At 43.9% G+C, this 22,379-nt stretch overlaps 1 protein-coding gene across 5 annotated transcripts in view; it reads left to right on the top strand.

The window, feature by feature from the left end:
* NUP205 (nucleoporin 205) overlaps nt 1-17,256 on the top strand; it is a 68,373-nt gene extending 51,117 nt beyond the window's left edge. For 3 of the 5 annotated variants that reach the window (XM_084787622.1, XM_084787625.1, XM_084787624.1), the window contains exons 31-43: nt 380-528; nt 1,604-1,795; nt 2,586-2,707; nt 3,942-4,080; nt 6,489-6,615; nt 9,102-9,178; nt 11,426-11,554; nt 11,736-11,862; nt 13,795-13,961; nt 14,646-14,769; nt 15,191-15,319; nt 15,905-15,978; nt 16,896-17,256. In XM_084787622.1, coding sequence (XP_084643748.1) covers nt 380-528; nt 1,604-1,795; nt 2,586-2,707; nt 3,942-4,080; nt 6,489-6,615; nt 9,102-9,178; nt 11,426-11,554; nt 11,736-11,862; nt 13,795-13,961; nt 14,646-14,769; nt 15,191-15,319; nt 15,905-15,978; nt 16,896-17,048 — 1,709 coding nt within the window. In that variant the 3' untranslated portion in view covers nt 17,049-17,256. Of the gene's footprint in view, nt 1-379; nt 529-1,603; nt 1,796-2,585; nt 2,708-3,941; nt 4,081-6,488; nt 6,616-9,101; nt 9,179-11,425; nt 11,555-11,735; nt 11,863-13,794; nt 13,962-14,645; nt 14,770-15,190; nt 15,320-15,904; nt 15,979-16,895 lie in introns of those variants that run through there. The other 2 variants (XM_084787623.1, XM_084787626.1) reach the window with 2 other exon arrangements.
* The last annotated feature ends 5,123 nt before the right edge of the window (nt 17,257-22,379 follow it).

Raw genomic sequence — 22,379 nt, 5'->3', positions numbered from 1 at the left:
AAACTTTAATAAATATCTTAACTAAAAAACCCCTCAGATTAAAACTTTCTCATTTTATTTTTTTGAGGGAACTTTTTGTCTATATTGTATCTGTTTCTTCTTAGCCAAAGCTTCAAAGATGGTAGTAAAATATAAGTGTAAATTAATTACCAGTTCTCTTGGAATCCATAACTAATTTTAACTTCTGAAAGAACCATACACTGTGAGTGTTATTAGTGTACGTGTGTGACGACGCATACTCTTAAAGTGCATTTGTCTGGACTCATTGATCTGGTCTTTTGTATACATGCAGTAATGGATTTCTGTCATTGCTGGATATGAGATAATTAGTAATGAAACTGCTTTTTATTGGACTTCTTTTCTATTCTAATCCTTGTAGCTAAGAAAACCATGTGGGAAAGGCTGACAGCCCCTGAAGACGTGTTTAGTAAATTACAGCGAGAAAACATGGCTATCATCGAGAGCTACGGCGCCGCTCTCATGGAAGTGGTCTGTCGGGACGCCTGCGACGGTCATGAGATTGGAAGGGTGAGATCAGCTGGTAGGATTGCTGCTGAATAAGCACTGTGCATTTGTGAGGGTGTATACTGAATCTACTTTTATACTGTATGGTGCACGTATTATTTTCTATATTATAATGAGTTTGCTCATCTGCTATGATTTGTAGCTTTTGTCTTATTACTCTGTATTTTGTTTAATTGTGTAGAATCTTAATTCAGAGTTTTCTGTTAAAGTTACCTTTGCTAGGTTTGAGGTTTATGGTAGGACAACACAGGTAGGAACAGTAGGAATCCTGCTCCATAGATGCTTGGTCTGTCCACTGCGGGACAGTTACTCCTTCACTGAGTGTCTGTCCTTTGTGTGATGCTAATGGAGCAGGGCTTACACTTTCTTGTCAGTAAAGCATTGTGGCATCCTGGTTGACCCACATGTACATTTTCAAAAAATTAGTTTTTCCTCCTCTCTAACAAGTAGTTTCTGGGTTTGTGTAAAATACAAATGCTATTCTTTTTCATGTAGATTTTGCTTCAGAATTAACACTTGACACTGAAGATTTTCTTTATATTAAGAAATTGACGGGCTGGAGAGATGGCTCAGATGTTAAGAGCACTGACTGCTCTTCCAGAGGTCCTGAGTTCAATTCCCAGCAACCACATGGTGGCTCACAGCCATCTATAATGAGATCTGGTGCCCTCTTCTGGCATGCTGGCTCACATGCAGACAGAATACTGTATAAATAATAAATAAATAAATCTTTAAAAAAAAAGAAATTGAGATTCTAGATACATACAGTTTCCAACTCCTCAAAAATTTTTTTTTTTTTTTTTTTTTTTTTTTTTTTTTGGTCTTTTGAGACAGGGTTTCTCTGTGTAGCCTTGGCTGTCCTGGACTCGCTCTGTAGACCAGGCTGGCCTCGAACTCACAGCAATCCGCCTGCCTCTGCCTCCCGAGTGCTGGGATTAAAGGCGTGCGCCACCACGCCCGGCCAAAAATTTTTTTATATGCATTCTCATAAGGAAAAGTCGTAAGTAAAGGCTATGGCTGTTGGTGCTTTGGTCGCCATCCACATGTTGAAGTACCGACTGATTTCTTCTTCCTTTAGATGCTGGCCCTGGCGCTCCTGGATCGGATTGTCTCTGTGGACAAGCAGCAGCAGTGGCTCTTGTACCTGTCTAACAGTGGCTATTTGAAGGTCCTTGTGGATAGCTTGGTGGAAGATGACCGTACTCTACAGAGCTTACTGACTCCACAGCCTCCTCTCCTAAAAGCCCTTTATACCTATGAATCCAAAATGGTAAGGCTTTATGGACATTGGGTCAGCAGGTCTTGTGGTCTTGCAGATGTGTATAAGAAGGCAGCTGTGCTCACTGCAAGGCCACTGGTGCTCCCTGAGTATTTCTGTTGTATAAGCTGTCATTGTTTTACATTTGGGGATTTGTGCTAGAAATACATCATCTGAGTGCAGATGGGCTGGGACAGTTCTGAGAAGGTTAGAGGGTAGTGTCTTGCTGCCTGCCTACTCACTCAGGATGCTGCTAAGGTAGCATGCTGGCCAGGGCTCATGGGAAGGAAGCAGCGACACCTTAAACACTGTCTTTTTTGTCATTTCCTTCCCTCCAGATCTGTTGCATTTTCCCAGGCTGAATTTCTTGCATAATGTCATGATAGTGTAAACTTTAGAGTCTTCCTCCATTTACACATAGGTATTTACTAAATACCTAATATACACTAAGCATGGTACTAGCTATTAGACACACTGAGCCCAGCAAACCCACCAGACCTGTGGACAGAAACTATATGTCAACTGAATTAGTCACAATAATAATAATGTACAGTATTCAGGGACTTTACACACACACACACACACACACACACACACACACACACACACACACACACTCCCCCCCCCCTTTGAGGTCTCATAAAAGTCTTAAGAGAAAGGAGGTATAATGTGTCCTTGCAGCCAGCTCAGGATTTCCCTTTACTAGTGATTAATAAGGAATATACAGTTGAGTGTCTTGTTTTCATGTGAGGTTCTTGAACATGATTTCAGCACTGATACTTTCCCTTTTGTATCCTTGCAGGCATTTCTCACAAGAGTGGCTAAGTTACAGCAGGGTGCATTAGAACTCCTAAGATCAGGGGTGATTGTGAGGCTAGCACAATGTCAAGTCTATGATATGCGCCCAGAGATGGACCCTCATGGGTAAGTGTCCATTTGAACCAGTTTGCTTAACGTCCTAGCAAAGGATTGCTAAGAGAAAATGAAAATCCCAAAGATAATTTTCCTGAGGGCTGGGGTGTTGCGTGCCCCTGTCATTTACTAGTCAAAGGAACTTAGCCAGAGAGTAAAAGTAGGTGGGGCCTAATGGTGGCTCAGTATGAGAGACAAATGGGTAAGATTTCTGTTAGTCACTGTTCCCTTGCCAGCCTTACTATTGTATATGAGCTCCGTAGATGCTTGTTTCAGGTAGGGGTCTTTTCAAATATAATAGTACAGTCAAACCTTGTTGGTAGGTGTGGTAGTGCATACCTGCTTTAAGCCCAGCACCTGAGAGACTGAGGGAGGAGGCTGTGAGTTCAAGGATAGCCTGGATTGTATAAGAAACAAAATCAAGGGGAAGAAAAAGAATTGCTTTGCTAATATTTCTGTTCCTAACAATTTGAATAGAATTTCAGAGTTAGTTTTTTGTTTTCTTTTCTAGTTTTAGTGTTTTACCCACTGCTTACTAATTTGAAGGATTCAAATGAAATTATTATCAAGTTTCAAGTATTTCAGTAGATGTCAATTCATTTTGGGTATAGAACGTTCCGTTTTTTGTTTTTTTAGTTTCATTTCATTTATTTGGGCTGTGAGTAGCTTGGAGGCACTATGTGAGTGTGAAGGTCTGAGAACAACTTTTGGGAGTTGAGTCTCTCTTTCCATTGTGGGATCCAGATTGAGATAGGGTTGTCAGGTTTGCAAGGTAATGAAGCGCTTGACCAGCTGAGCCTGATCCCCTCCCCCTCCCTGCCTCAGTCTACAGAATGGCAGCATGATCAGGCAGGTGCATCTTCCTAGCAGTAACAAATACACAAGGTGGGTTAGTTACTGTTTAAACTCCACTGCCAATTGATATCTGAGTTCTTCTAGGCTTAACTCAGAATGTTGCTGCCTCATGAGAAGGGAAGGGATTATTTTGATACAGCATTACAGGTTTTAAACACGAATGTTACTATTTTCTCTGTGCTAGAGAATTGAGTTAATACTTTAGAAATGCTGGCATAGAGTTACTTGTCTGTATGAAGCCTCTTACTTCCTTTTGCATTCTACTTGTTTCTTTTGTCTAAAAATTAAAATACAGTTGTGTTTATAGTTCAGCAAATAAATGACAACCAGTTGTTAAGACCATATTTAAATGCAGTGTTGTTCTTTCCTTGGCTAATTGAAACAAATGAAGCATGTTTGGTCTGAGAGACCCCCCAGTGTTCATCCCAACACCCGTGGAACGGTACCGCCAGATTCTCCTTCCAGCCCTCCAGCTGTGCCAGGTCATCCTCACGTCAAGTATGGCCCAGCACTTGCAGGCAGCCGGGCAGGTAAGAGGAATGCTGTGTGCCTGAGTCGGTAGTGCAGAACGCGCTTAGAGGGGCAGGATCCTGTAGTTAGCGAGCTCATGTCCATAGTAAGGTCATGTCCATCCTGCTGTTAGAGTATAGAGCCCAGCCCCTTGTGCTGCCTTGTGACTACACTGGCCAGTTTTTATACTCCTGTGTTAATGGAACATTGAAGCTACTTATAGAACCCTGAGATGGAAAGCAAGAGACTGAAATTTGTTCCTGTAGAAAAGCAGGCAGTTACTCTGATAGGAATAAACTGACATTTAAGACATATTTTAGCCAGGGGTTTAGAGAGGGTGTATAGGCCTGTGTCAGTTACTTTTCTACTGCTATGGCAAACAACATGACCACGGGCAAGGCAACTTAAAAAAGACAGTGTTTAATTGGGCTTACAGTTTCAGGGAGTTAGAGTCCATGATGGCAGAGCAAAGGCGTGGCAGCAGGAACAGCTGGGAGCTCACAGCTTGTAGGAGGCAGAGAGTGCACACTGGGAATGGTGTGTGTCATTTCAAGCCTTCAGTGCCCACCCCCCAGTTACACACCTCCTCCAATGTCACTACACCTCTTAATCCTTTCCAAACAGTTCCACCAACTGCGGACTGAGTATTCAAACATGAGCTTTCGGGGGCTATTCAGATCAACACAAGGCCTTTAGAAAATACAAAAGACAGGCCTAGTATGGTGGTGCGTACTTGTAATTCCAATTCTAGGGAGCCTGAGGCAACCGGATCATAAGTCGGAGGTCAGCCTGGCCTATGTAGTGTAACTCTCTCGAAAAATAAAAAGAAAACCCATAAAATTAGGCATGTCTGTTATCCAGGCACTCAGGAGGTAGAGGCAGGAATGTCAAGAGTTCAAGGTCTTCCGTGGCTGTGTGGCAGCTCAAGGCCTTTCTTGGACTATATGAGAACCTGTTTCCAAAAATAAAAACTAGGAAAGACTGTGTCATATTTGTAGGTGATCTTTTTTGATGGCACAAGATAATTTGAATAGTGAATTAAAATGTTTTCTTTAAGCATGAGAGATGATGATGATGATGATGATGATGATTTTCATTTTCATTTCATCATGATCTGTAATCCTCAACAACTGTCATGAGATGCTTTGGTTTCTGGTCATTTTGTGTTTTTCCTACATGACACTCAGCTGTCTCAGCAGATAAAAGCAGTGGTTTCTTAAGTGATACCTTATTTATACTGCAGTAGTGTAAGGGACATCCTCCTTCATTCTCAGAGTGGATTTTGAACTAATTCTTTAAACGCAGGGGTTTCTTTGTTTTCTTCTTTACTAGGTTAAGTGGCCCCCCAGCCCCATTCTTACCCCCACACACTCCACACTTCCACTCCCTGCTAGTGCTGCGAATTGACTTTAGTGCCTCAGGAATGCTGTGCAAGCACTGTCACTTCTGCACACTGGCTTGCTATTACCAGTTTTCTGTGGCTGTGTTAGAGGGGTTTCTTCAAGAAAGAATGGGGCTGGGATTTGGGGAGAGTGCTTCCTTTAGCATGGGTTTGATCCCAGAACAACTCCAAAAGAGAGGGCCAAAGAAAGAAAACCAGCGTGTGTGTCATAATAAGATCTGTTAGTAAGTATATTTAAAACACACTAATACAACACCTTACAAAAATAAGGTGAAGCTGGGTGTGGTGGCACATGCCTTAATCCCAGCACTCCAGGAGGCAGAGCAGACGATCTCTGAGTTTGAGGCCAGCCTGCTCTACAAAGCAAGTCTAGGACAGCCGAGGCGGCTACACAGAGAAACCCTGTCTCGAAACAACAAAAAAGATACAGATAGTCACAAAAATAAACTGAGTGCACTTCCTTAGTAGTCCTGCGTTTGCTTGCTTGGGCTCAGCCTGTGCTCCCATGATGCTGAGGGTGTTCCCCTGTGAAAGTGCTGAGAGCCCTCCCTGTGGCTCCGTAGAATACCAAAGCGAGACAGGAGTTTGGAGGGAAGCCTTTCTGTCGCCTTTGTTCTTACCACATCAGAAGGGGACTGTGACAACGCTTTTGTAGGACTGAGCCATGCTTCCCAAGTCAGGCGTCCATACAGTGGCCTCTTGAATTACTTTTTCTATCCATTTATACAAAATTCTCTTGACTCCTTGTAAATAAGTAGCAAAAGAAGTAAGGTAGGTGTTTTTACGCGGTGTTTCCAAGTCATGGCCACCTGCGCGCCACTCTGTATGTTAATATGCAAACTCTGAAGTAGTTGAGCGTTGTGTTGAGGTGAGGTAGACTTCTGCTTTGAGAGGAAATAGGCTGTAAGTTCGGAAAGCAGCTGCTTCTCTGGTGCTTCTTTGTATGTGGTTATTGGCTAAGAAAACGGTTTGTACGTGTGTAATGCAGGTTTCTTGTCTTCCTCCTCCATGTCTTGGGCTGCTCAGGTGCTGCAGTTTCTCATCTCGCATTCTGATACCATCCAAGCGATTCTGCGCTGTCAGGATGTCAGCGCCGGCTCTTTGCAGGAGCTAGCCCTGCTGACGGGAATCATAAGCAAAGCAGCACTTCCTGGTAAGTTGATGGTGCTGAGTGCAGCTTATTCTTTACAGACTGGCACAGGCTTATTGAGTGGGTTTTATTACTTTACAGTTGACACGTGACTGATCTGAAGTTGGTACTGGTGATACTTAGCTGCCTTTATTGAAGTGATACGCTTACATAAACCATATACTCAAAGGATTCAAAAAGTTCAAGGAGATAATTAGCAAACGTGAGACTCTTATTACCTGTATTTGGTAAATAGCTTTTCAAACATTGCACTTTATGAATTGAGGGTAGCAGCATATAAAGGTTATATATGAGAACATGACCTTTCTTTTTTTATCTTATTTTTTTTTAAAGATTTATTATTTATTTTTTATTATGTATACAGTACTCTGCCTCCATATACACCTGCAGGCCAGAAGAGGGCATCAGATCTCACTATAGATGGTTGTGAGCCGCCATGTAGTTGCTGGGAATTGAACTCAGGACCTCTGGAGAAGTAGTCAGTGCCCTTAACCTCTGAGCCATCTCTCCAGGCCAAGAACATTACCTTTCTTTCTTTCTTTCTTTTTTTTTTTTAAATATTTATTTGTTACGTGTACGCTGTTATGCCTGCATGTGTGCCCGCATGCCAGAAAAGGGCACTACTATAGATGATTGTGAGCCACCATGTGGTTGCTGGGAATTGAACTCAGGACCTTTGGAAGAACAGACAGTGCTCTTAACCCCCGAGCCATCCCTCCAGCCCAAGAACATTACCTTTCAACATGATAGTTTAGAAGAATTTTACATGAGTTAATAGATTAAAAGCTTATTGAATAAAAATAAGAATTACTGAACTCTAGAAATACTCTAAGAGTATAAAGAAATAATAGTGCTTCAAAGGTTACCACGATTTAGAAAAGTGTTTAGGAAATAATGAACTTTTTGTCACCTCTTTTTCTTCAGTATAATTTCTGTACTATGTGTAAATTCTAAAGTCGTCGCCCAGATGTAAAACTGAATCAATGAGTCCTTTTATAATCCCTTCTCCACCTGTAGGTTGTTTGTAGTATGTCCACTCCGTCTTCCAGTCTTTTTCCATGGCCCTCAAGAGTTTTCCTTTGGTTTATCTTTTGGCACTTTAAATCTGCGCCACAGGCCTCCTCTCTCAAGGAAAGCATGCATTCACTGCCTCCCCTCATGTTCAAGGTTCCTTTGGTGCTGCCACTGATCTTAAATGGTAGCACAGCTGGCTCTGACTTCTTCACCTCAGCACGTTCAGTACCAGTGATAATGCATGTTCCTGTGCCAGGCCCAGCTCTTCTTCCCCCAACATGTTAATTGATGTGATTATGCATGAATCTCAGGAGGCCGAACTAATTTGTGCTCATATATACAGGTGAGGGAACTGAAGCATAGACCAGTTACAGAGTCCCGGGCAACATGGCTCCTGATCTAAACACTTAACTACATTACCTCTATGTCTATGAGGGAACCCCTGGACCACTGTCTCTGACACGTTGCCTCCTGTGGATGTCTCTGTATTGAGCCCTCTGAGCTGGAAAGTTGATAAAGCTGGCTGTAGTTCCTATCAGAGAACTTGGAGCCTTGCTGCTTCCGGGCACACTTGGGGTCTTTCTTCTCAGTGGAGTGTCAAAGTTTCCAAATTAGTCCGTGCCCCACAGAATGACTCCAGAGCATTCCACCCTCCTTGGCTCTACCCACGTCCCACAGTGCAGTGCAGGTGTTGCAAGGCCTTAACTCCCCGCATGCTGCTCGTGGACGAGGTCTGCAAGGGCTCTGAGTTTATCTTCTTCCTCCATGCTGCTTCTGGGAGAGCTGACGCACAGCGCCTGTCCCTGCACTCATCCTCCTGCCTCTCTGTCATCTCTGTTCCTTAGTATTTATGGCACAAGTTAGCTGTTCCTTCTCCTCTTTCTTCCTCCTCCTCCTCTTCTTTGTCAGAGAGAAGAGGGTCAAAGTTCACTTATAAGTCTAAGCTCTATTACTTACTATGAAGTACTTGATTTCTGATTTTAGGAAGTTTTAACTTTCATGGTTGTAAGTAAACTTTTGAGGTTTAATCTTATGCATATGTATATAGGTGTTTTACCTCCATGGATGTCTCTGTACCCCTTGCATGCCTGGCACTTAAGGAGGCCAGAAGAGGGGTTCAGATTTTCCCGGACTGGAGCTACAGATGGTTGTAAGCCACCGTGTGGGTGCTGGGACATGAAGCCTGGTCCTCTGGAAAAACAGCCAGTTCTCTTAACTGCTGAGCCATTTCTCTAGTCCCTTAAGCTTTTAACACTAGCTTTGAAAGTGCCCACCTAAATTATAGTTGCGTGTGAATGCCCTTGTACTAGTGTTGCAAATATAAAAGATACTTATGGTCTTTGGAAGATCCCGTTTCTCAAAAATTTCATGCTCATGCATGTAAAGTATAGAAAATGCCAGAAGCACTCTCTAGGTCATGGTGTTGTCATCTTAGCACACAACTACTACATTTATATGTATTCCACATTTTATAGGTATGCTGAGTGAACTTGATGTTGATGTAAATGAAGGGTCCCTAATGGAGCTACAGGGACACATTGGAAGATTTCAGGTAACTGGCTTATTTCTTCTGGAAATAGCTGTTTTAAGGTGCTGCCCCCTAGACTAGAGCAGCCCCTTTCATCTGTGCCATCCGCTCTCTGATGACTGGTGATGTGCATTGTTGAGACGGCTTGATTTTCCTGGAATCACCCTCTGACTACCTATCGCAGGTGAAGATTTAGTGTCTTTACTCCTGCTCATCTGCTACAGCTCTTTTCTAGCACACACTCCTAAAGTGTTAACACAACTGTGTCACAGGGCTTTTATATTAATGCTTAATGTTTCGTTGTTGTGACTATGCCATGAACAGCTGTTAACTTTACTATTGTTGTTTGTTTCTTTGCTCTTTGAGAAGAGTATAGCTTTATAGCCCTGGCTAACCTGAGACTGTGTAGACTAGGCTGGCCTTGAACTTACAGCACTCCTCATTCCTCTGGTTCTGGCGTGCTGGAGCCGTAAGTGTGTTACTTTTTATGCAGCACTTTCCCCCTTACAGTTGGCAACTGTCTCTACCCAACCCTCAGCCCCTTGCTCTCTCTTGGCTTTCCTGAGGCAGGCTTTCATGTAGCCAGTCTGGCCTTGAGCTTTTGGTCTTCCTGCCTTTGCCTACTAAGTGCTTTGCCTTTTTTAAAATTGGTTTTTATATATTATTACTAGTTTATTCCTAAATTCTCCATGTGTATAATTTTCTTTTAGCACACTTAAATGTAGTAGTTTATCAAAGGCTTCCTAAGAGTCTACTGGCCTACTTTGACTTACTGTCTATTCTTGTCTATTTTTACTAGCTTTAATGTGTGTGTGTGTGTGTATGTATATGTATATGTATATACACACACATAAAAATGTGTAAGGATTTACATTCTTTTGTTTTAATACAACAATTTTCTTAACCAGTTACCTTTTTCAAAAGAACAGCGTCAGGGCTCAGTAGAGGAGTGCTCTCCTAGCATGCGCAGGGCAGTAGACTGGAAATCTAGCCCCACATGGATGATGAAAATGAATGTCGATTCACGTACTTGTTTTAAATTTTGGATTTAATTACATATATGGTATAGTTTGGTTCAAGTGCATTACACATGGTATGTTTTGACATTATATTGTCAAATAACTTTTCAGAAGGACTTACATTCACCACCAAAACCCACCAGAATTTTCCTCTTGTATTCTTTTTTTCCATCAAAAGGGAGGACACGATCTTTTGGGTGGCCTCTGGGAATAGTGGAGCATGTCTATTTTATCTGTAAAAGCAGCAAATGTTGGGGAAAGTATTCACTTTTTTTGCAGCAGGTGGGGGGGGCGGTGTTCGAGACAGGGTTTCTCTGTGTAGCCTTGGCTGTCCTGAACTCACTTTGTAGACCAGGCTGGCCTCAAACTCACAGCAATCCACCTGCCTCTGCCTCACAAATGCTGGGATTAAAGGCGTGCACCACCACGCCTGGCACATTATTTTTTTAAATTATTACTTTATTGTGTATGTTTGTGTGCACACATGATACCATTGTGTACACATGGAGGTCAGAGGATAACTTAAGGAGTCTGTTCTCTCCCACATATAGGCCTCAGGCTCAAGGCCAGATTGGCAAGCTTGGCCCTTACTTGCTGAGGAGCCACCCCACAGGCCCTAACATCTGCATCTTATCTGCCAAGGCTGCCTATAAGTTCCCAACCCTTCCAGGGAGTCCTGGGAAACGGGAATTACCCTTTAAGTTTGAGTCCTGGTAGACAGAACAGGATTTGTTACTGACAATCTTGTAGTTGCCTTCTCATTGTACCTTTCGTTTGTTTATTAACTTGAATTTCACTTTGTAACTGTTTTATAAAGGACTCTTAAATATTTTTATATAGGACATAAATTTTCTTCATAAACATTTAGGTTATATTGGGATCCTTTTTTATTTTTTATTTTGGGTTTTTCGAGACAGGGTTTCTCTGTGTAGCCTTTGCTGTCCTGGACTTGCTTTGTAGACCAAGCTGGCCTTGAACTCACAGCAATCCGCCTGCCTCTGCCTCCCGAGGGCTGGGATTACAGGTGTACGCCACTGTGACCGGCATATTGGGGATTCTTTATGGAAAAAAAAAATTAGTATTTTCCTTCTTTGCCACAAGCTTAGCTTCATTGTCTCAGTAGGAAGTAGGTGATCAGGTGCTTTCGAGACTGATTCTCTTCCCCAGTGACTCCCCCTCCCCCTCAAGAAAAATGAGGTCCCAGTGTCAGGCACCTTCAGCCCAAAGTGAACAGTGTGTCTTTTTTCCTTAGCGCCAGTGCTTAGGCCTACTAAGTCGCTTTGGTGGCTCCGACAGACTGCGGCAGTTTAAATTTCAAGATGGTAATGTGGAAGGAGATAGGGTGAGCAAGAGAGATGAGATTGAGCTGGCCATGCAGCAGGTAAGTGGGGGTGAGAGTTGTGTGCCTGAAGTTTTTATGGTTTTAGAAAATTTGACAAAAATAGCAGTTGTGTATAATTTCACAAATTGATTTATGACTTTTTTCTTCTACAGTCTAGATTTCTGTGACTTAGGGGAATTTTTACCCTAACATTTTAGTTACTCCTTTTCTTCCATTGTAGATTTGTGCCAATGTAATGGAATATTGCCAGTCACTCATGCTACACAGTTCCCCCACCTTCCAGAATGCCACGTGTCTCTTCACCCCCAGTCTTTCAGAGAGCCTTAACAGAGATGGGCCACGGCAAGGTGAGCCCGGGCATTGTTTGTGTGTAAGGAATGGCACTCTTGGGAGAGGATGCATGTCTGCATCTTGTGTTCTTGATGAATTATTAACCAGGGATTTTTAAAATGACCTTTTAAAGGAAGTGTGGGAGGTACTATTGTCAGATCTGTGTGTGAGGCTGGAAGCACAAGAGATTAAGCTAAATCTCTGGATTTTTGAGGCTGAATCTAGAAGAGCCATGTGGGGGCATATAGTTTAAATAACCCCAGGGACCTCAAAGGAAGTCCCTAGGACTGAAGGGAAAGCCAGCCGGGTGAGAAGCAGGAACACACAGCAAGTTAACTTTGGATGCTGAGTCAGTTCATGCTGAATCAGTGTCTAAAGTGGGCTGTGTATTTGTGCTCTGAACTTCTGTCACCCGGCAGTAAAGTGTGAGGAGCTAGGCAGGCTGACTTCATCTGTGCTGCCTTCAGGGTTAGTCCAGAAGGTCAGGACAGTAGTTTTCCAATTTTGCTGCAAGGAAGGACACTTCTGCATAAAGTAATTACCATGGGAGAATCCTAATCTGTGCGCCCTTACCGATGTGATAGGAAAGTCCTTTTCTAGTCCGGCTTCGGTATAGAATGATTAGGAACCCTGTCCACAGGCTGCTTTTGATTGAAAGTCACCTACCAGTGTCTTTCTCATTTCTATTCCTTTTTTTTTTTTCCTTCTCCAAGACAGGGTTTCTCTGTGTAGCCTTGGCAGTCCTGGAGTCCCTTTGTGGAACAGGCTGGCCTTACACTCATAGCCATCCATCTGCCTCTGCCTCCTGAGTGCTGGGATTAAAGGCGTGCGCCACCACACCCAGCTTTATTTCTGTTCTTTTAGACAGCGTTTCCCTGTGTAGCCAGGCTATTCTTAAACTAAATTTATAGCCCAGACTATTCCTAAACTCACTGTTCCTTTGTACTCTCACTGGAAGGTAGCCAAGTAAAAGGCAAGTTGCTTTGTTTTGCTCCCAGAGGAAGTTTCTAAAGTGAGACAGGTTAAAATGAACTCCAGATTATTTGTTAAATATTTCTTGGAGAGAATGTCAGCAGCCAGAACAATGCAAATTAGAAGTAAATACATGAAACTGGGACTAGTGGGTGCGGTGAGAATTGTTTGCCTCTGCATAAAGAGTTCCTGTAAGTATATATGGTTTGTGGACTAGAGAGGTGGCTCAGCAGGTGAGGGCACTTCCTGTTGTTGAGTAGACCCAGGTTCAGTTCACAGAACCACACAGTGGCTCACACCATCCGTAGGCATGGATGTGGTGCACATACATGCATGTAGACAAAGCACTCATACACATACAATAAACACTTAAAAAGTAAATATGGCTGGGTGTGTACTTTTCATAAATCTTCACTTCCTGAAGGGTGCTCACCAGCCGTGTTTCTCAAGGGCTGCAGCTCTGTGTATGCACCTAACTATAGCAGCATTTAGCCGCTGGCTTCAGATTGATTTTTATCTCATGTTCAAGTTGTTTTGCCTGCATGCAACTTTGTCTGCACCTTTTGTGTACAGTGCCTTTGGAGGCCAGGAGAGGGCATCAGATCTTCCGGAACTGAGTTATAGAAGGCAGTTGTTAGCCATGTGTGGGAGCTTCCTCTGGAAAAGTCATCAGTGCTCTTAATCACTAAGCCATCTCTCCAGCCTCAACAGTGGTGTTTTGTAATCTTGGGTTGTAATTAATTAACATGACCTAAATTATAGAACATCTTTAATTTTTACAGCTGGCTTAAAATTCACAAAAGGTGGTTTCCCCAGGGTGAGGCTCATCCATTGCACTCTGGCTGTGCTGACCCCTGCGATTTCCGCAGATGGAGGCTGCGTCGTTTGTGGTAGTGGAGGACTGCATTCATGTTCTCCTCTTAAAACAAATCCTAGAAAATGCGTCTGAGTACAACACTGTTTCTATTACCTTTTAGATACCCAGCTTCCAGTCGTTCCGTATTGGCGCCTGCCTGGCTTGGGCATTATTGTCTACCTGCTGAAACAGAGCGCCAGTGACTTCTTTAGCTATTATGACAGTCACCGACGCAGCGTCAACAAGCTGCAGAACGTAGAGCAGCTTCCCCCAGATGAGATAAAAGAGGTATGAACCTTATCATGGGCCGAGAGGCTTGAAAAGTCACTGTTGCCCCAACGGGGGCCGATGTTCTGGGCGTGAGCTGGGAGGAAGGAAGATGCGCTTAGTGCTGCTGAAGGGTCTGCAGTGGGCTTCCTTGCATGTACTTCGCGAGGCCAGTAATAGCTCCTCTCAAGAAAACGGGAGGCGCTGCCCAGGGAAAGAGTTCCCAGGAATCCCTTGAGAAGCTGCAGCGAAATGGAGCTTGCAGTAGACCTCGGGCAGTTGTCTTTGTGTCTTCAGCATCTTCTTGTTTTGGAGAAGTTTCCAAACAGACGGGATGGCAAGTCAGTTTTGATCACTTTCTCTCTGACACATCCACCACGCCCCTCTCTCCAGAGATACGTGACAGATCATGCCAGCTTTTCACCTACTGCTTGAAAAGGCTGGTTGTCTTAGTCCAGTAGAGCATTGGGGGCTGCTGGGCCACGTGTGGGTTGGAAGTATCTGTCGAGCAGACTTTCAGAGGCAGCAGGTGAACATTCACGTGGGAACTGACTGCTGCTTTGACGCCCATTTTTTGACTAATGAACTTTTGTCTGCCAGGCAGTATACATACATTTGAGTGTTTTCACAGTTCTTAACTATAAGGACCTGTTCATAGTAAATTATTTTAAGTTGTTACAATTTCTCCTTCTTTCTTTTCCTTAGTTGTGCCAGTCTGTGATGCCTGCTGGCATTGATAAAATCTCTACTGCACAGAAGTGTGTCTTAGCGAGACGTCGGCTGGTGAAGCTGATCAATAACCGTGCCAAGCTGCTGTCCCTGTGTTCCTGTATCCTTCCGCAGCCGCAGCCGCAGCCCTGCATGCACACCCAAAATGCGGCAGCACCTACTTAAGTCTTCACTATTCAGCTAGAGCCATATGGCAAGGGGCACGGTCACTGACCTGTGGCCTGTCTTTTTGCCCAGTATATACCTGGTGTGTTTCTATATTATTCTTATTCTTACCTTCTAGAGTGGCCAGGAGTACTTTAAAATACGCAGATGCTTTCTGTCTGGGCAAGTGACCAGTCCACAGTGTCCTGTGGGCCTCACCTCCCGTAGCTCGCACTGAGGCTGTTTCTGAAGCACATGGAACTTCATCCCCGACTCTTAGAGCAAGTTCATGGTGCAGAATCCAGCACACGCTCTTCCTTCTCCCGTTCTTGTTTGTGAAAAATAGGTGATGAGATTCTTCTTTAACCTGGACTCAGTTATCATAGAGACCTGCCTGTTTATCCTTTGGCGCCACCTGGAGTATTACCTGTTAAATTGCACTCCAACGGATTCTCAAGATTCAGTGTTTGCCTCTAGGACTTCATTTAAAAGCAGAAGGCTACACGGTGAGCTGTTCTCAAAAACAAATGAGCCGGAAGTGTGTGTACATTTTAGTCCCAGCTGCCTCATTCTTTATGTGTTGTCTGTTTTTCGCAGCAAGGTTTTATGTTATTGCCCAGACTGGCCTCCAGAGGAGCTGGGCTGTGGATGTACACCACCTACTATTCCAAGCAACCTTAATTTTATGTGTTTCAGATTACTCAGTGAGTGCTTGAGAGCCAAATAGTAAGCACAGCTGATTCTCGTATTTTGCCTTCTGCCATGGGAAATTATTCCAGATCCTGTTCATTGATTGTCCTTCATTTTCCTATCGTTAACGTTCGCCCCAGCCACAGAGTCATGTCACAGCTAATTTTCCAGAATAGACACAGGCCACTGCTCTTGTGCTGGGGTGGGCTCTGAGACAGATGACATGAGTTAGACTCTTAGGGGATGTGAGACCCATCCTGGACTGGGATGCGCTTCCCTGGCTTCCCGTGTTCAGAGCTGAGCTTCAGGCCCTCATCTCCTGCCCGTCACGTGCCGCTGCAGGCAGGGCCTCTGTCAGTAGACACACTTGCAGAGCTGCTTTACTGTGTCTCTCACTCCAGATTGCTTTTCCTCAGAACCCAATCTGGACTTCAGAAGTGGGATGGCTGGAGTGAGCCAGCATGACGTAGACCAGGTAAGGTTCTGTCCTCATATACCCCTCTCTTTCAAAGGGAAACCTGATTTGTTGATAAAATGGAAAGAAAGCGTTTCTTTCATGCTCTAAAGACACCTTAAAAAAAAAAAAGGAGTCTTTATTTACATGTACATGAAAGTGTGTCTATGTGTATGTGTTCCGTGTGTGTGCCTGGTACCCTGGTAGACCAGAAGACAGCTTCTGAGCCTCTAAACAGAGTTAGAGGTGGCTCTGAGCTGCCTGAGATGGGTGCTGGAAATGGAACCTGGTTCTCTCTAAGAATGTTTTGCTTGTGTGTATGTCTGTGCACCATGTGTGTGTGTGTGTGCACCATGTGTGTGTGTCTGCACCATGTGTATATGTCTGTGCACCATGTGTGTGCCTGGTGCCCATAGAGGTAAGAAAGGGGCATTGGGTTCCCTGGAACTGAAATCACAGATGGCTTTGAGCTGCCATGTGCTTGCTAGGATTTGAACCAAGGTTCTGTGGAAGAGTAGCCAGTGCTCTTAGCCACTGAGCCATCTCTTGAGCCCTTTGACAACTTTTGCTGTGTCTTTTGGAGCTGTTTTTGTATGTATCTCAGTATATCCAGCATCAACAATTGTTGCTATTTAAGCACAAAAACATTCTGAGGTAGAAATGTAAATTTTTAATTAATTTGGTACCCCATTACAAAATCTGACTGTATTACGTTGGAAAGTGCCTTTTGCGAGTGTATGCGGGAGTGGGGTGGTGGTGGGGCTGGGTTTTAAGCCCAAGGCTTAAGCCCACATGTGCTCTGCCTCTGAATGATGCTCTCACCTTACTTCATGTACGAAAAGCAGCATTAGAATAGCGTGTCGGTGTTCTAAGTGGGGAGACAGAGTGAAATGCCTAAGAAAGCAGTGCGGTAACGAAAGGCAATCTGTTCCCTCCAGCTTCAGGCTGATGCCATCAGCGCTTTTGGAGAATCCCTACAGAAGAAGCTTCTGGACATCGAAGGGTTATATTCCAAAGTTCGATCCCGCTACAGTTTCATACAGGCTCTTGTCAGACGTATTCGTGGCCTGCTGAGGATATCAAGGAACTGAGAGCTTTGCTTACACTCTTCTGTAGAAGAGAGGAACTGAGGAAAACCATCTCCTTTTTATAGATGATGTTATTTCTAAATTATGACCAAAAGATATTTTGCTATTTCGTTCTTTATATATGGACATCTTTTCTGTAAACCTCTGCCTCATCTCACTCTCACCTGTGAACAGTAAAATACTTTTTAAAAAATAAAGCAAATGTATGTCAGTCTTTTGAAGTTATTGAAACTCTTAAAAAATATTTTAGTGCTCGTGGTTTTCCCCTGCAGTGATTCTAAGTGCATAGCTAGAGCAGTTTGTTTCAGCCTTCAGCCAGTGTCCTTCATTCCTTTGCGATGCTCAGGTACTCTAGCATAGCTTGGGTAGTAAAACTACAGCCTTGCTCCTGCTGTGAGAACAAATGGCTCCAAAAAGTCAAGCTGACTCCTACAGTAAGCCTTGCCTCTCTCCTGCATTTCAAATGGCAAGGCAGCCTGTCTTTGTTACCTTGAAAGGATCGTGACAGTTCTCAAATGAGCCATCTGCTTATATTCTCCTTACTGTGATTGATTACCACTGATGAAAGGCTTACATAATCAGTGCCTCCCCGTGTCCATCAGTGGAGGTGCATCTTCCCTCCAGCAGCAGTCTCCTGATACAGCAAGGTTGCTGAGAGGGCTGAGGCCTGACTCACGTGGACGCAGAGCATTACTGTTAGTCCCATGCTGCTACACTTGATGGGTTTTATTTTTTAAATCTTACAACAGACTTTTGACAGCTTTTAAGCATCTTCATGAAAAGACTTGGTCATTGTTATATTTTGAGAGTAACTTGCTGCCCACCAGCTAAACAACAGCCTTTGACTAGAAAGCATCCTGTTAGTAGGCACAATCTTGGGGAGGTGAGTGGTCCAAAGTCTCCTGCCTGCTGCTGCACTGGCCCACTCTTGTCCTCTGTGATCTTGGGACGAGCCCAGGACCTCACTTAAGGTAGACAAATGCTCTGCCGCTGACCTCTGCCTCCACATAGCCATTGTCACCAAGAATATAGCATTGGGCTGGCAGTACATAAAGGTGTTTGTTGGCCGCCGAGTCCGATGGCCTGGGTTCGGGTTTTGGAATACACCTAGGAGAGAAAGAGAACTAACTAGCATGTCCTCTGACTTCTGCATGTGCATGGTGGCCCGGATGCACCCACATACAAATAACCAAGTGTAAACTTACTGTCGCCAAAGCCTCAGCATTTTATAAGCCTGTGATGGATGTGGAGCTGCCGAAGAAAGTGATAGCTTGCACAGGGGGCAGTTCTTTCCCAGCTCGGGCGAGGTGGTTTTCTTTTCCTCATGAGGATTTCAGCCTGTTGAGCTTGGTGGCAAATGCCTTGTAGCCACATTTTAGTGGCCCAGCATTGTCTATCTTACTCATCAGTTCTTCCAGAAGGGCAGGCGACTGGCTCAGAGGTCAGCAGGGCAGTGGGAAAGTGTGGGAGGGAGGGAGGGAGGTGACAGCAGCAGCAGCAGCAGCAGCAGCAGCAGCAACACATCTGCATGCAATTGTTACTTCCTGCAGCAGAGGGTAGTGGGTAGAATAGGAAGGCCTGGCCGAGGCCTCATATGGGAGACATGGGAACTGTTATTTATGGGTTCCTTGGCAAAGCAAAGGGTAGAGAGCCAGGTTTTAGATGCTTTGATTTACAGAGTCTTAGCATTTAGAGGAAAGGCTCTCTATTCCTGACAAAGTTAATGTAGGCTATTAATTCATTTTTACTCAGCTAATATACTGAAGTTGGTAATTCAACGTTTTCTTTATAATGATTCTTATTGTGGCTTTGACAAGTTACTTTTATCTGTGCTGTACAAGGCTTGAGTTTGGGGGGCCTGGGCAGTGTTGAGGTAGGGCTTCTCTGTGTAACAGACCAGGCTGGCCTGGAACTCACAGAGATCTGCTTGTCTCTGCCTCCTGAGTGCTGGGATTAAAGGTGTGCACCACACCTGGCCAATTTAGCCTTTTCTAAATACCACTTTCCCCACGTTATTTTGAAAATTTTGGATCGTCTGTAGAATTGAGGTCCGTGTACAGTGGACTCCTCCGTCTTATCTGGAGTACTAGTCAGTGGTGTGCACAGTTGTGTTCTCTTCCATGTGTATGTATCTGGGGTTCGCAGTTGCCGAAATGATTCCTAAGCACATCTCCCTCAATAACATTTCAATGATTTAGATATTTTACTATAGAACCCAAAGCTTTCTAGTATTTCTTCTGTATCCAGCTTTCCCCAGTTGTTTTTAAAACTTCTTTTTTGGGTGCAGCAGTGGCACATGCCTGTATGAGTGAACTCTTGGTTAGATGTAAAGGTTATTTCCCATTGGAGTGAGTGATTTGTAGGGTGATACTTTTAGGCTGAATATCTGGGTCTCAGGAAAACCTTTAATCATCTAATTAATCCTTTCAATTAAAATATTTATAAGTTATACACCATTTCAATTTAAATGCTGTAATAAGTATCAGTCATTGACATACACCTTTTTTTTCCAAAATTTTACATATACATATATATTATTACACATAAATAAAACAAACTACATTCAGCAAGAAGAACCATGAAACAATCAGGAATTATATAAATGTTACATTCATAGTAATTTGGCTATTTGTATTTGGCAAACTTGAAGAAAACATCTTTCCTATCTTGGTGAGTCTAAAATTCTGAATGAAGCCAGGTGTGGTAGCGCACACCTTCAATCCCAGCACCTGGGAGGCAGAGGCAGGTGGATCACTGTGAGTTCGAGGCCAGCCTGGGTCTACAAAGTGAGTTCAGGATAGCCAAGGCTAACACAGAACTTGTCTTGAAAACAAAACAAAACAAAAGTTCTGAATGAAAATCAGTATCTATTATATCTCATCTCTATCAACTTAAAACATCTATCTAGACCTAAAAACATTGCATACACCTAATCTTTAAAAAAGATTTATTTATGTATTATGTCTACAGTATCCTGCCTGCATGTGTGCCTGCACACCAGAAGAGGGCATCAGATCTCATGGATGGTTGTGAGCCACCATGTGGTTTCTAGGAATTGAACTTGGGACCTTTGGAAGAACAGCCAGTGCTTTTAAGCTCTGAGTCATCTCCCCAGCCCAATTGTTGCACTTAAAAAAAAATCACTCTGATGGACATAAAGTGGCATTGCTTTGCATTGTGTGTGTTATTGGCCTTTGGGGAGGGGCTTATTATTTTTTCTTTGGTGGCTGTGTTAAGAGTTTCTATTGCTGCAGTGAAACACTATGGCTGAAAAGCAAGCTGGGGAGGAAAGGCTTTATTCTGCTTACACTCCCTTACCTCTCTTCATCATCTAAGGGAGTCAGGGCAGGGCGGGGGAGCCTGGAGGCAGGAGCTGATGCAGTCTGTGGAGGAGTGCTGCTGACTGGCTTGTACCCATTGGCTTGCTCAGCCTGCTTTCTTATAGAACCCATGGCCACCAGCCCAGAGGTGACCCCACCCACAATGGGCTGGGCCCTTCTGTATTTATCAATAACTAAGAAAATGCCTTAGAGCTGGATCTTGATGGAGGCATTTTCTCAATTGATGCTTCCTTCTCTCTGATGTTCTAGCTTGTATCAAGTTGACATAAAACTTGCTGGTATAGTGGGTTATGTTTTTTTTTAATGACTAGGAGGTAATACATAATATATTCAAAATGCTCCCTTCCTGCTGCAGGATCTTTGATCCCATTGTGATCCCTGAGATTGTGAACTGTAAAAACCTGTCTTTGGTTTAGTGTAGTTGAGCCCTAACACACAGCTTTAACCCAAGAACTTTCTGTTTATTGTAAACAGATGACTAAGCCCGTCCTAGCACACACATGCCTTTAATCCAAGAGCTTTCTGTACACAGGATTCAATAAAGTTAACCCGGGGTCAAGAGGCAGAGCAAGAAACTAGCTGACAGGGATTAAAGAGTAGAAGAGACTTTGAGCTGAGGGGTATTTAATGTAGCAAGCGGGAGTAGAAGGAGCTCTTTGGCTTTTTGCTCTTTAGCTCTTCAGTTCCTTGGCTGTTGGCTTTTTGGCCTTGGGGGTTTTTTTGGCCCTTTCCTCCTGGGCTGCCAGCTGAGCTAGTGAACCTTTTGGGCCTTTTCCATCAGGATGTGAGCTGAGTAGGCAGGTCAGCGGGGTGCTTTCTTTGCCTCTCTGAGCTAGCAAGTTTTTCACCCCAGCATCTGGCTTCTGAGTTTTTACTGGTAAAATAGAACAATCTGGAGTTTTCATTTAAAAAAACCTCCCCCATTTTCATTGTAAATATTTGCTTAAAGTCTACTGGGTTATTTTTTCCTCAACTTTAATACATTTGAATATATCAAACCTATGGGCCTTGCCTTTGATGGTGTGTGATCTTTGTGTAGTATCTATTTTTTTTTCCCCTCTGATCAGATCTTTTGTCAGTTTGGCAGAGGAGTGGGGAGGAGGGACAGTGAGAGAAGCAATGGAACAGATGGACGGAGAAATGCAGAAATGGAGGGGAAATTCTGATAAGGACTGCGCTGAATGAAAAAACAAAAGACATAAAAACGAAAGGAAAGAACATTACTGCTCCTAGGTATGGTGGAGGAGAAGGTTTATTGTAGATAAAAGGGAGAGATATAGCCAGAGGCAGGGACATCTGGGAAAGCCCAGAGTGAACAGGACCCTGAGTTGGGTCCTATGAGGAGAGTCGAGAGAGACCCAGAACTCAGGGGCTAAAGGCTAAAGGTACAAAAAAAAAAGGGGGGGGGGCGGAGTCTCTTGGGAAAGGGCAGCCCCGCCTCTGGGCTAGGCCTAGGGAGTTCTGGGTAGAGGGCTGGGTATGCCAGCTATACCCTGCAACAGGTAGGGAGGGACTAAATGCTGGGGGAACCTGGAGGACAGGTCACTTGGATATGTTAAATAGGCACCTCAGCCATTTGTCCCAGGGTTTGAGACTTAGCATTCTCAGCCATGATTTGTTTTTCTGATCATTGAAACCAGAGCTCCACTGAAGTAGATAAAGGTGAATTTGGAAGATTGAAAGCAAAGTAAGGAGGGTAGTTTCCGTGTGCTTGTGTATGAAGGAGGTGAGAGGGCAAGAATGGATGGACTGGGAAGGGGATTCCCAGCGCTCACTGCCCACGTTCATCGTTGGCTCCTATATGGTAGCTAATTCGCGCTCCACTTGCACAGGCAGAAGTAAACTTGAGGTAGATTAGGCAGTTGCTGGTAGCTGCCAGCAATCACACTTGGATCCAGCTGTGCCAGACTCCCAAGATCTCTCTCCAACCTCTTTCACCGGTCTGAGGACTACGCTTAAGTACGTTGCATAGCACGTTTTGTTGGCTTTTCAA

This window comes from Acomys minous (genome assembly GCF_964271855.1).
Source record: "Acomys minous genome assembly, chromosome: 6".
NCBI lineage: Eukaryota > Metazoa > Chordata > Mammalia > Rodentia > Muridae > Acomys > Acomys minous.
The sequence above is the reverse complement of the archived record's forward strand: the minus strand, read 5'-3'. Positions and strand labels throughout refer to the sequence as shown.